Source organism: Oncorhynchus clarkii, chromosome 20, assembly GCF_045791955.1.
Source record: "Oncorhynchus clarkii lewisi isolate Uvic-CL-2024 chromosome 20, UVic_Ocla_1.0, whole genome shotgun sequence".
Lineage (NCBI taxonomy): Eukaryota > Metazoa > Chordata > Actinopteri > Salmoniformes > Salmonidae > Oncorhynchus > Oncorhynchus clarkii.
The window spans coordinates 67,987,321-68,001,735 of NC_092166.1; the positions used below are offsets into that span (position 1 = coordinate 67,987,321).

General features: G+C 43.8%; 1 protein-coding gene across 1 annotated transcript in view; it reads right to left on the reverse strand.

The window, feature by feature from the left end:
- Window positions 1-7,360: 7,360 nt before the first annotated feature.
- Window positions 7,361-14,415, reverse strand: part of LOC139376783 (heparan sulfate (glucosamine) 3-O-sulfotransferase 3B1b) — a 28,421-nt gene continuing 21,366 nt past the window's right edge. Inside the window, exon 2 of the mRNA XM_071119710.1 lies at window positions 7,361-11,653. Coding sequence (XP_070975811.1) covers window positions 11,035-11,653 — 619 coding nt within the window. The 3' untranslated portion in view covers window positions 7,361-11,034. The remainder of the gene's footprint in view (window positions 11,654-14,415) is intronic.

The window sequence follows — 14,415 nt, forward strand, 5'->3', positions numbered from 1 at the left end:
TTTAACCATCTTCCCTGTCCCTGCTGAAGAAAAGCAGGCCCAAACCATGATGCTGCCACCACCATGTTTGACAGTGGGGATGGTGTGTTCAGGGTGATGAGCTGTGTTGCTTTTACGCCAAACATAACGTTTTGCATTGTTGCCAAAAAGTTCAATTTTGGTTTCATCTGACCAGAGCACCTTCTTCCACATGTTTGGTGTGTCTCCCAGGTGGCTTGTGGCAAACCTTAAACTACACTTTTTATGGATATCTTTAAGAAATGGCTTTCTTCTTGCCACTCTTCCATAAAGGCCAGATTTGTGCAATATACGACTGATTGTTGTCCTATGGACAGAGTCTCCCACCTCAGCTGTAGATCTCTGCAGCTCATCCAGAGTGATCATGGGCCTCTTGGCTGCATCTCTGATCAGTCTTCTCCTTGTATGAGCTGAAAGTTTAGAGGAACGGCCAGGTCTTGGTAGATTTGCAGTGGTCTGATACTCCTTCCATTTCAATATTATCGCTTGCACAGTGCTCCTTGGGATGTTTAAAGCTTGGGAAATCTTTTTGTATCCAAATCCGGCTTTAAACTTCTTCACAACAGTATCTCGGACCTGCCTGGTGTGTTCCTTGTTCTTCATGATGCTCTCTGCGCTTTTGACGGACCTCTGAGACTATCACAGTGCAGGTGCATTTATACGGAGACTTGATTACACACAGGTGGATTGTATTTATCATCATTAGTCATTTAGGTCAACATTGGATCATTCAGAGATCCTCACTGAACTTCTGGAGAGAGTTTGCTGCACTGAAAGTAAAGGGGCTGAATAATTTTGCACGCCCAATTTTTCAGTTTTTGATTTGTTAAAAAAGTTAGAAATATCCAATAAATGTCGTTCCACTTCATGATTGTGTCCCACTTGTTGTTGATTCTTCACAAAAAAATACAGTTTTATATCTTTACGTTTGAAGCCTGAAATGTGGCAAAAGGTCGCAAAGTTCAAGGGGGCCGAATACTTTCGCAAGGCACTGTAGAAGTGGTGGCTTTCTCCGTGAGGAAACTTACTGGAGAAATATGAAAGAGCCAATATTTCATAACCTGTTGGTAGGTAGGACTGGGATCTGAACAGATAGTTTAGAGCTTCTGCTCATTTCTATATCCTGTAGGGTACACAATATATGTATGGTCTATACTTGGCATGTAGTTTCTCACTTATGGGTGTCACAAATTGGGATATGGGGGTAGGGTAATGGGCAGTGTCTATGCAAATGAAGTACTGTAATAGCTAAAAAGAAAAATGTAGTGAATTTTGCGGACTGTAGTATTTCTGCAGACATTACTGTATTATTTACAGTGTTTTCAGTAGTGAATTACTTTTTTTTGCTATGTACCAGTGTAGCTAACTACTGGAACTACACACTACTTTTTTTGCTAAAATAACATTTTGGTGAAGTAGGCAATAATGTTCTTTCTTTTTCGGCATCAGACCTACCTAATTTTCACTTGAAACATTGTTTTTGTGTTTAATGGGCTAAATTACACATTCTGTTAACATATGACCCCAAAGTGATCTGTCTTGCAATTTGTAGTCCTTGACATTTCAGATTTACATACAGTATAACACTTTTTCATGAAGTAGTTTGGATGTATGTAGTGAACTAATTTTTCAATGTAACTTTAGATAACTAAACTCAGTGCTGCAAAGTAACGAATAAAAATACTTTTGCAGTTGTCACACCCTGATCTGTTTCACCTGTCTTTGTGCTTGTCTTCACCCCCTTCCAGGCGTCGCCCACCTTCCCCATTATCCCCTGTGTATTTATACCTGTGTTGTCTGTTTGTTGCCAATTAGTTTTGTGTCATGAAACCTACCAGCATTTGTTCCCCTGCTCCTGTCTGTGTCTTGCTCCTGTTTTCTAGTCCTTCCCGGTCCTTCCCTGCCTGTCGTTCTATATCTTGCCCCACCTCACTGGATGATTGACCCCTGCCTGCCCTGACCCTGAGACTGCCTGCCATTCTGGACCTTTTACACCCTCTCTGAATTACTGACCTCTGCCTGCCTTTGACCTGTCGTTTCCGGCGCCGACAGAGATGGCCGCCTCGCTTCGCGTTCCTAGGAAACTATGCAGTTTTTTGTTTTTTTACGTGTTATTTCTTACATTAGTACCCCAGGTCATCTTAGGTTTCATTACATACAGTCGAGAAGAACTACTGAATATAAGATCAGCATCAACTCACCATCAGTACGACCAAGAATATGTTTTTCGCGACGCGGATCCTGTGTTCTGCCTTACAAACAGGACAACTGAGTGGATCCTTTGCAGCGACCCAAAAAAACGACTCCGAAAGAGAGGGAAACGAGGCGGTCTTCTGGTCAGACTCCGGAGACGGGCACAGCGCGCACCACTCCCTAGCATTCTTCTTGCCAATGTCCAGTCTCTTGACAACAAGGTTGATGAAATCCGAGCAAGGGTAGCATTCCAGAGGGACATCAGAGACTGTAACGTTCTTTGCTTCACGGAAACGTGGCTTACTGGAGAGACGCAATCCGAAGCGGTGCAGCCAACAGGTTTCTCCACGCATCGCGCAGACAGGAAAAAACATCTTTCTGGTAAAAAGAGGGGCGGGGGCGTATGCCTTATGACTAACGTGACATGGTGCGATGAAAGAAACATACAGGAACTCAAATCCTTCTGTTCACCTGATTTAGAATTCCTCACAATCAAATGTAGACCGCATTATCTACCAAGAGAATTCTCTTCGATTATAATCACAGCCGTATATATCCCCCCCCAAGCAGACACATCGATGGCTCTGAACGAACTTTATTTAACTCTCTGCAAACTGGAAACAATTTATCCGGAGGCTGCATTCATTGTAGCTGGGGATTTTAACAAGGCTAATCTGAAAACAAGACTCCCCAAATTTTATCAGCATATCGATTGCGCAACCAGGGGAGGAAAGACCTTGGACCATTGTTACTCTAACTTCCGCGACGCATATAAGGCCCTGCCCCGCCCCCCTTTCGGAAAAGCTTACCACGACTCCATTTTGTTGATCCCTGCCTACAGACAGAAACTAAAACAAGAGGCTCCCACGCTGAGGTCTGTCCAACGCTGGTCCGACCAAGCTGACTCCACACTCCAAGACTGCTTCCATCACGTGGACTGGGAGATGTTTCGTATTGCGTCAGATAACAACATTGACGAATACGCTGATTCGGTGTGCGAGTTCATTAGAACGTGCGTTGAAGATGTCGTTCCCATAGCAACGATTAAAACATTCCCTAACCAGAAACCGTGGATTGATGGCAGCATTCGTGTGAAACTGAAAGCGCGAACCACTGCTTTTAATCAGGGCAAGGTGTCTGGTAACATGACCGAATACAAACAGTGCAGCTATTCCCTCCGCAAGGCTATCAAACAAGCTAAGCGCCAGTACAGAGACAAAGTAGAATCTCAATTCAACGGCTCAGACACAAGAGGCATGTGGCAGGGTCTACAGTCAATCACGGACTACAGGAAGAAACCCAGCCCAGTCACGGACCAGGATGTCTTGCTCCCAGGCAGACTAAATAACTTTTTTGCCCGCTTTGAGGACAATACAGTGCCACTGACACGGCCTGCAACGAAAACATGCGGTCTCTCCTTCACTGCAGCCGAGGTGAGTAAGACATTTAAACGTGTTAACCCTCGCAAGGCTGCAGGCCCAGATGGCATCCCCAGCCGCGCCCTCAGAGCATGCGCAGACCAGCTGGCCGGTGTGTTTACGGACATATTCAATCAATCCCTATACCAGTCTGCTGTTCCCACATGCTTCAAGAGGGCCACCATTGTTCCTGTTCCCAAGAAAGCTAAGGTAACTGAGCTAAATGACTACCGCCCCGTAGCACTCACATCCGTCATCATGAAGTGCTTTGAGAGACTAGTCAAGGACCATATCACCTCCACCCTACCTGACACCCTAGACCCACTCCAATTTGCTTACCGCCCAAATAGGTCCACAGACGATGCAATCTCAACCACACTGCACACTGCCCTAACCCATCTGGACAAGAGGAATACCTATGTGAGAATGCTGTTCATCGACTACAGCTCGGCATTCAACACCATAGTACCCTCCAAGCTCGTCATCAAGCTCGAGACCCTGGGTCTCGACCCCGCCCTGTGCAACTGGGTACTGGACTTCCTGACGGGCCGCCCCCAGGTGGTGAGGGTAGGCAACAACATCTCCTCCCCGCTGATCCTCAACACTGGGGCCCCACAAGGTTGCGTTCTGAGCCCTCTCCTGTACTCCCTGTTCACCCACGACTGCGTGGCCACGCACGCCTCCAACTCAATCATCAAGTTTGCGGACGACACAACAGTGGTAGGCTTGATTACCAACAACGATGAGACGGCCTACAGGGAGGAGGTGAGGGCCCTCGGAGTGTGGTGTCAGGAAAACAACCTCACACTCAACGTCAACAAAACTAAGGAGATGATTGTGGACTTCAGGAAACAGCAGAGGGAACACCCCCCTATCCACATCGATGGAACAGTAGTGGAGAGGGTAGCAAGTTTTAAGTTCCTCGGCATACACATCACAGACAAACTGAATTGGTCCACTCACACAGACAGCATCGTGAAGAAGGCGCAGCAGCGCCTCTTCAACCTCAGGAGGCTGAAGAAATTCGGCTTGTCACCAAAAGCACTCACAAACTTCTACAGATGCACAATCGAGAGCATCCTGGCGGGCTGTATCACCGCCTGGTATGGCAACTGCACCGCCCTCAACCGTAAGGCTCTCCAGAGGGTAGTGAGGTCTGCACAACGCATCACCGGGGGCAAACTACCTGCCCTCCAGGACACCTACACCACCCGATGTCACAGGAAGGCCATAAAGATCATCAAGGACATCAACCACCCGAGCCACTGCCTGTTCACCCCGCTATCATCCAGAAGGCGAGGTCAGTACAGGTGCATCAAAGCTGGGACCGAGAGACTGAAAAACAGCTTCTATCTCAAGGCCATCAGACTGTTAAACAGCCACCACTAACACTGAGTGGCTGCTGCCAACACACTGACACTGACTCAACTCCAGCCACTTTAATAATGGGAATTGATGGGAAATGATGTAAATATATCACTAGCCACTTTAAACAATGCTACCTTATATAAATGTTACTTACCCTACATTATTCATCTCATACGCATACGTATATACTGTACTCTATATCATCGACGGTATCCTTATGTAATACATGTATCACTAGCCACTTTATACTATACTATGCCACTTTGTTTACATACTCATCTCATTTGTACATACTGTACCCGATACCATCTACTGTATCTTGCCTATGCTGCTCTGTACCATCACTCATTCATATATCCTTATGTACATATTCTTTATCCCCTTACACTGTGTATAAGACAGTAGTTTTGGAATTGTTAGTTAGATTACTTGTTATTACTGCATTGTCGGAACTAGAAGCACAAGCATTTCGCTACACTCGCATTAACATCTGCTAACCATGTGTATGTGACAAATAAAATTTGATTTGATTTGATTTGATTTGATTTGCCTGCCCCTGTTTTAGAAAATAACTTTTGTTTCTTCGACACTGTCTGCATCTGGCTCATACCTCAAACCTGATAGAAGTACTACTTAAGCAGTATTTTGGGTATCTGTACTTTACTATTTACATTTTTGACAACTTTTACTTTTACTCCACTACATTCCTGAAGAAAATATGTACTTTTTACTCCCATACATTTTCCCTGACACCCAAAAGTACTTGTTATATTTCAAATGCCTAGCAGGATAGGAAAATGGTCCAACTGACACACTTAACACGTGGTCATCCCTACTGCCTCTGATCTGGTGGATTCACGAAACACAAATGCTTTGTTTGTAAATTATGTCTGAATGTTGGGTATCCGTAATTTTAAAAACAAGAAAATCATGCTGTCTGGTTTGCTTAATATAAGGAATTTTAAATTATTTATAGTATTTACTTTTGATACATAAGTATATTTAAAAGCAAATATGTTTAGACTTTTACTCAAGTAGTATTTTATTGGGTGACTTTCACTTTTACGAAGGTATCTTTACTTTTACTCAAGTATGACAATTGGGCACTTTTTCCACCACTGAGTGAACTATATTTTTCTTAAGGATAGTTTTAGTGTAGCTTAACCTCTTTCAGTGTGAAGTAATTAGTAGCTTGGAGAACTATATTTTCAGAGTAGCTTCCCCAGATTATTTAGTAGACAATACTGTAGTATTTACCATAGTATTCTACAGTATATTACACCATTGTATAGGTTTGTAAGTTATACACATGTTAGAGGGATACTACAGTGTTTAGTACAGTATTGTACAGTATACTACAGTTTACTGCATAATTCTATAGTAAGTATAGTAGTATTCTATAGTAAACTGCAATATGTTTCTATGTGGGATTTCATGGGAAAGTGTGACGGAGCGTAAAGAACACTCCTGGTTTGGAACATAGTTCCAGCATGTCAGCATCCCCGTCAGAACACAGCACCTCTGAAAGGGTAAATAGGGCCCTGTTAAAACATGGAGGTGTTCCATACACACGCACACACGCGCGTAGATAAACAGTCAGGGAGGTAGAGGTGTATCTCATTAGTCCACACTAGGAACTAGGACACAGTGTGTCTCTTTCACAGGGGGTGGGGGTGTGGAAGAGGGGGGCATTTCCGACATCAGGAATAAGACCCACCACTATACCCAAACCTCCCACGCTGCTCTGTGTCAACCCACAACCACAAAACAGAATAACATACACACACAAATTCACACCCACACAAAAACACACATTCTCATGTACACACACCCCACACGCTGATGCACGTACACATACACACACCTCCCAACCATTGTGGATGACACAGCATGCCCTTGGTCTGCTTCAGACCTCCTCTGACTACCAGTAATGAGACATTTCCCAGAAAGCCTCCATTTTAGAGAAAAGGTACACCACAGAAAAGTACCATTGATCCAATTGTGCAATGTCTGAGTGCTCTAGGAACAACTATTTACTGTCTGAGTGCACTACTAACAAGTATTTACTAGCATATTTACTCTAATTGCTAGACAGCTAGGCGAGCACTTTTTGCATTTCGTGTGGCGAGAAATACTGATCATTACTTTCTTTACTTTCTTGTGTGTTCTTTTGATGTGCAAAGATTCCATATTGTAAATGTTTTACATTTTACATTTTCATACTCCGACATTGACAATTCCATATTATTTTCATGTTTTCACATTGAAATTCAAAAGATGGAACTAAGAACGTGGTAAAATATATACTTTTTTATTTATTTCTTCATACAAAGAAATAGTATGAATGTTCAGTATTGAATTATCTAGAAACATCTGTTCCATTTTGCTCTTTCACTGTGTAAAATTAATTCATTTGATGTACATGATACCACAAAATACTTGATTTACATGTTCTTTTTCATTTTTTATACATACACAATCTGCTAAACGTCTAAGTTTTAACCATATTATATGCGGATGGGAATAAGACAAACATCCCTAACATTTGTAGAGCTCTAAAAGGGTTGAATAAAAGTCAACCAGAATGGATGCAGCCGCGTGGACCATGACCATGAGTGCACATTTTTAAGATAGAATGCGTCCCAAATGGAACCCTATTCCCAATAAAAGTGCACTACTTTTGACCAGATCCCTAAAGGCCCTGGTCAAAAGTAGTGCAGTAAATAGGGAATAGAGCGCCATTTGGGACGTAACCCTTTTCTCTTAGTAACATGACCAAGATCAGAATTCAAGTGCATTAGGGGAGACCGGAGGCAAATGTAACAGGGGGTAACTGCCCCAGCCTCCCCTAATCCAGCCATTACAGGGAGAAAGATCAACATTATTCCAATTCAGAATGTGATAGCTTGTATTCACATGGTTTCCCTGCTCTATATAAAGACCATTTTAAATGCTTTCCACAACCATTGCACTATAAGGAGAGAAGGAGAGATTGAGGCGTTATCCATATAGGCATGATAATTGAAAATAAGTGTCAATTCCTTGGTGGAAAAAAGCCACTATATGTGAATAAGGGACAGTACAATGTTAGGACAAGCCCTACCATCCACCTACAAAAGTATGCTACCATCCACTAGTTTGAGGTAAAAACCATGGGCCCTGGTCACAAGTAATACACTATGGGGTGTAGGGTACCATTTGAGAAGCAGAATCAGCCCTCTTATCCTCTAAAGAGCATAGTATGACATTGAAGTAGACACTACCTGCGAGGGTATGGGCCAGCATGTACATCGCTGAATGATAACGCCAGACTGTCTCTTGCATATCAAGAATTCAGACAGAAAGACAAACAATAACAAAGAAGCATTGAGAAAAACAAAGAACAAAAAAAAGAAAAGCTCAAAAGATAAAGATAGTGACTCAAGCTAGAGTGTAGCCTAGGTAACTTGTTATCTGAGCTCCATACTCTGAAAAAGTATTTTTTTGGCAACAAGTAGGAGCGAATTGAGATCCAATATTAAACTATGAAAGAAACAATGTTAGGATGAAGGGTTGAATAAGGCAAACTATATAGACCATAGACATACCCTAATGAACAGTGATGTTCTGTATCTTCGTCCGAGGCCGTTCCCGCAGAGAGTACTTCAGAAACTCTCCCTTTGATCTGTGTAGGCGCTCCAAATGGCACCCTACTCCCTACATAGTCCACTACTTTAGACCAAAGGCCCAAAAGTATTGTCATTTGACATCTGGTAAAAAGCAGTGCACCATATAGGGAATAGGGTGCCATTTGGGACGCATTTCAAGATCTGATCTGAGGCCTGACGATCCTGTTTGAGGATGATGTGTTCCAGTGAAGCAGAGCGCTCAGCGGTTTTTCTATCATCTCTATCGTTATGCTCTGTATCAGACAGATGTATAGGCCACTGCTAGCTCCTACCTCAACTCAGGCCAAGCGCATGCACTGTGTCCCAGAATGCACCATATTTCCTGTATATTGCACCCTATTTCCTGTATATTGCGTTACTTTTGAGCAAGGGTCACTGGGCTCTGGTCAAAAGCAGTGCACTATATAGGGAATGAGTGTGCCAATTGGGATGCATTCAAGGACAATACTACAGTCCTCCCCTGACCCAGAGTGTCCTCCCCTCTCTGTCTCTTCGACAAATCAAACGTCTCTCAGAGCTAATTTAATTGGGACTTTGTATGACCTTTGGCTCTGAGCCAACAGTGTCTTGTAATGAGAGCAAGAGTATAGTGTAGAGGAGACCTGAATCGATGGACCTCAGTAACGTTATTCCATTAGCATCATGTCAACATGGAGCCCTATCAAAGTGATGCTGTCAGAAATAGGATTTAGGCCTTTGGTGGATTCATTAGAACAGGCTGTAGGAGCCCTACAAGAGGGAGGCCAGACGTACCCTTTAACCATGTCTGACACAATGAGGAGCAATTAGGCCAATTGATCCACCTGTTATTGAATGAAAGGGACATCAGATCAGCTGGTTAGGCCAATGACAGGGCAGGAGATCAGCTGGTTTGACCAATGGGACGGTGGAATAATGGGATGTGGATGGGGGTAACTCACAATTTGAAGCACAACATTTTGAATGGATGGAACAGAAACTCATAGCGGTAACTAGACAAGGAACAATGTGTGTGTGGGGGGGTTAATTATGGCTATTGAACGTGAAAGTGATTATGAATGTTTAAATCAGAATGCACATGAATGGGTTTTTCATCACTGTTCTGTGAACACTATACCTGTGAAATGGTGCCTTTATCAATATCCTTATATTCTTATTTCAGTTACCAATTATTACTTATCTGCTTTTTAATTCTACTGAGTTGACATGAGGGACCATTTTAACTCTACTGAGTTGACATGAGGGACCATTTTAACTCTGCTGAGTTGACATGAGGGACCATTTTAACTGTGCTGAGTTGACATGTTAACTCTACTGAGTTGACATGAGGGACCATTTTAACTCTGCTGAGTTGACATGTTAACTCTACTGAGTTGACATGAGGGACCATTTTAACTGTGCTGAGTTGACATGAGGGACCATTTTAACTCTGCTGAGTTGACATGAGGGACCATTTTAACTGTGCTGAGTTGACATGAGGGACCATTTTAACTCTGCTGAGTTGACATGAGGGACCATTTTAACTGTGCTGAGTTGACATGAGGGACCATTTTAACTCTGCTGAGTTGACATGAGGGACCATTTTAACTCTGCTGAGTTGACATGAGGGACCATTTTAACTCTACTGAGTTGACATGAGGGACCATTTTAACTCTGCTGAGTTGACATGAGGGACCATTTTAACTCTACTGAGTTGACATGAGGGACCATTTTAACTCTGCTGAGTTGACATGAGGGACCATTTTAACTCTGCTGAGTTGACATGAGGGACCATTTTAACTCTACTGAGTTGACATGAGGGACCATTTTAACTCTACTGAGTTGACATGAGGGACCATTTTAACTCTACTGAGTTGACATGAGGGACCATTTTAACTGTGCTGAGTTTACATGAGGGACCATTTTAACTCTACTGAGTTGACATGAGGGACCATTTTAACTCTGCTGAGTTGACATGAGGGACCATTTTAACTCTGCTGAGTTGACATGAGGGACCATTTTAACTCTGCTGAGTTGACATGAGGGACCATTTTAACTCTGCTGAGTTGACATGAGGGACCATTTTAACTCTACTGAGTTGACATGAGGGACCATTTTAACTCTGCTGAGTTGACATGAGCGACCATTAAGGGAAGAATAAAGAAACAAAATAAAATGTGGAATGTAAAAAAAAAAACAAGGAAATAAATGTGGGCCAGATGCTATGTATGTACAATATGGTTAGGCAGCTTAGTGAATTAATTGCTTAGAAATAAAAATAAATTATTATAAAATAGATTTCTGTACATTTTACATATATATATAGCAATATCTCGCATGTCTTTTTTTTGCCATTCATTGAATTACAGAGAGAGAAAAAAAAACAAGGTGTCTTCCCAAATTCACATCCATCAATCCCAACCAAAGTTATGTCCTGTCATCTGGTAGAACTTCATGTTGAAAGGTCTGTAGAAGTCCCGTAGCCTCTGCACCACCTCTGGGTGGATGTTGGGGTGGGTCCGCCCTTTGGTTTTGCCCAGGCAGTGGGGCTTGCTGCTGCCCTCAGCCTTCTTGAGGCAGGGGAAGCCCTTGGTCTGGTTGAAGTAGAAGTGTTTGTCAGTGATGATCCTCTTGAGTCCCAGGAAGTCCTGCACCCGGCCCAGCTCTCCGGCCGGGTCGCTGATCAGACGCTCTCCGCTCACAAACAGGATCTGACCCATGGGGAAGTACTGCAGCCAGTTGTCCAGGTGCTTGGCATAGATGCCGATCTGGATGGCGCTCCAGGATGTGTCGATGAGCCCCGTAGTCCTGTTTTTGAAGGTCAGGCCCTCGAAGGTGGGAATATCGGGGTTCTTAGACAGCGTCTGTGTGTAGTCAGAGATGGCCCTGGTGACGGGGTCCCGCACCACCACAATAAGCTTGGTGTCCCGGGACATGGCGGAGATCCGGGCCGGGGCCTCTCTGGTCACAAAGTAGCTGGGGGTCTTCTCCATGGTGATCTGGCCCTCCAGGGTCTTGGGCATCAGCTCCCTGATTAGAAGAAAAGAGGACCGTGTTAGAAGAAAATCTATCACTCATGACTCTTAGAACTAGGAACTATTACATTTTTAAAGCAGCCAGAAATACACTTTGCTTGAGAGAGGGGGGGGGGGACTAGGAGAGAGAGAGAAAGAGAGAGAGAGGGGGAGGGAGAGAGAGGGGGTAGGAGAGAGAAAGGAAAAGAGAGAGTGGGAGGGAGAGAGGGGGAGGAGAGAGAGAGAGAGAGAAAGAGAGAGGGGAGGGAGAGAGTGGTTAGGAGGAGAAACTTGCATAATGTAATCTATCTTGCATAATGTAATCAACCAGATGGAGAGCATTGTGTTCTACAATCAATGAGTCAGTCAGTCAGTTAGTGTAGGCCGCTTGGCCTTATTACAGGGCTCCCAACCTATTACTATAGGCAGCCTTCCAACATAAACACCACTCACTAAAAACATACACACAGGCTAGAGGCCCTCACATCGCTTGTAGTCATACAGCTATATTCCTCAGTAAATATCCACCTACAAGAAAATTCTGTGTAGCGTAGAATTTACAATCAAATTCTATGAAGAACCATTTTTTCTATTAAACCTGGGCTATTTCATCATCTGATCAACTATTCAGAGAAGTGCACTGTCTCATCCCTTCTGTCTGTCTCTTCTGGCTCTGCCAACCACCCTAATGGTCCAGTGAGGCTGGGCTTAAATCTTAATCCACCCTGCCTCTTTACACCATTAACCGCTTAGGCAGCAAAGCACAGCCTAATTTGCCTTTCACTGATTTAGCTAGAGCTCTCTGTGGCGTTCCCATGGCGGAGTGCTTCAACAATAAGCCCTCGAGCTGTCTGAAAGGAGACTCAACATGTTTCACTTTACCCAATGTTTCTAACAGGACCAGGGCCAACCAGTACGGCTGTGGTAGAGGGAGTGAGACGTATCAGTTACATACAGAACCTATGATCAAGAGGCATTTGAATGAAAAGTGAACATGTTCTCCGCTGCCAAGACGGTTTCGGGTTTCAGAAATGGTGGACAATCATAGAGAGTGGATTATGGCGAGGCAATAAGAGGGGCTTTGACGGACACCGGGACACGGATCCCCTTTCCCTCCCTGGCGGAGAGCCCCTGGAGCCTCTGGCAGGAAACCCTGTACGTCTCTGATGTCTTCATGTGATTCTGGTTCTGATACTCGCTAGCTGGAGGTGAGGGGTACTATTATAAACTGAAGATTACAGGAACTTGCACTCGTCTGTGCTTAGGCACACTCCTTAACACACACATGCACACACAGTCTTGATACATACAACCCTGCAGGACACATATGTAGAAATACACACTAGAATACTGATACTATCTTACTTGAACCCCAGTGCAAACAAGGCAGACAGTTAGTGAGAAAGCAAGGAGGAAGAAGATAGTAAGAGAGAGAGAGAAAGAAAGACAGATAGAGGAAGGAGAGAGAGAGAGAGAGAGAGAGAGAGAGAGAGAGAGAGAGAGAGAGAGAGAAAGAGTGAGAGAGAGAGAGAGAGAGAGAGAGAGAGAGAGATAACCCAGGCAGACAGGCTATCAGGGTGCACACGGAGATAAGGGTTCCCGTTAGCCTATTGTCCCCTATGTAGGAGGCTGTGTTGTTGTGCAGGGCCAGAGTTACACAACCATTGTAAAAGACCCTGTCCAGGCACTGTGTAATCCCACCGTGAGTGTTTACACACCATGTCTGCTGTAAGAGGCACTGGGGCTGCCATATAGACCTAGGCTTACCATTCTTTGTCCTACAGTTCCTTCAGTTCTATGTCCTCCTCAGTTCTGCTCTAGAATCTAGTTCATGTAAAACTACTGAACCTCATGGTTAATTCATTGACATGTACTACTGGCTGGCTCTCCTTTAATGCACTAGTGGTCACGTTTTATAGTGGAAATTGTGAGTAAAAAATCACTTTCTGGGAGAGAGAAAGAGAGAGAGAGTGAAAGAGAGAGAGAGAGAGAGAGAGAGAGAGAGAGAGAGAGAGAGAAAGAGAGAGAGAGAGAGAGTGAAAGAGAGAGAGAGAGAGAGAGAGAGAGAGAGAGAGAGAGAGAGAGAGAGAGAGAGTGAAAGAGAGAGAGTGAAAGAGAGAGAGTGAAAGAGAGAGAGAGAGAGAGAGAGAGGAAATGAAGGAGAGAAAGCCCAGGGTGATGTGAGGTAACTAATGAAATGGTTCATGGACATTTCTTGACAGATATGTATGTGTAGTATCAACAGAGTCTTTCAAGAGCCAGCCAGTGATCTAATTAGGATCATATCAGCTTGATTGCTGACACAGAAGAGGAGAAGGGAGCAGGGGAAAGAGAACCAAGGCTTCTTCCAAAAGCTCATTAACTGCCTATTGAAATCAAAACAGGGAGATGCACCGAATCTCTCTGCAAGAGCATGACAGATCTCTCCTTAAGCAAAACCATTATTAGATAGAGAAGAAAGGAGTGTAAGCCAAACAGACTGATTATACACACACACAAGCACACACACATACACACGGAGGCACGCATGCAGGAAGAAAGCAGTGCAAGCAAACACATGCACACACACACGCGCACAAACATTTGCACACAAACACACGCATGCTCACACACATACTACTGTTTCTTCAAGAGCGTTGATCCCACTTAAAGTGTTTACACAGGCTTCTCGAATGTCTTCAAGGAATATAAACCAAACATGTCAGCCTTAAAATACAAAGCATTAGTCACTAATTCTCTCTAGAAATAATGGTGATACTGCAGGCAACCTTTTTGTGT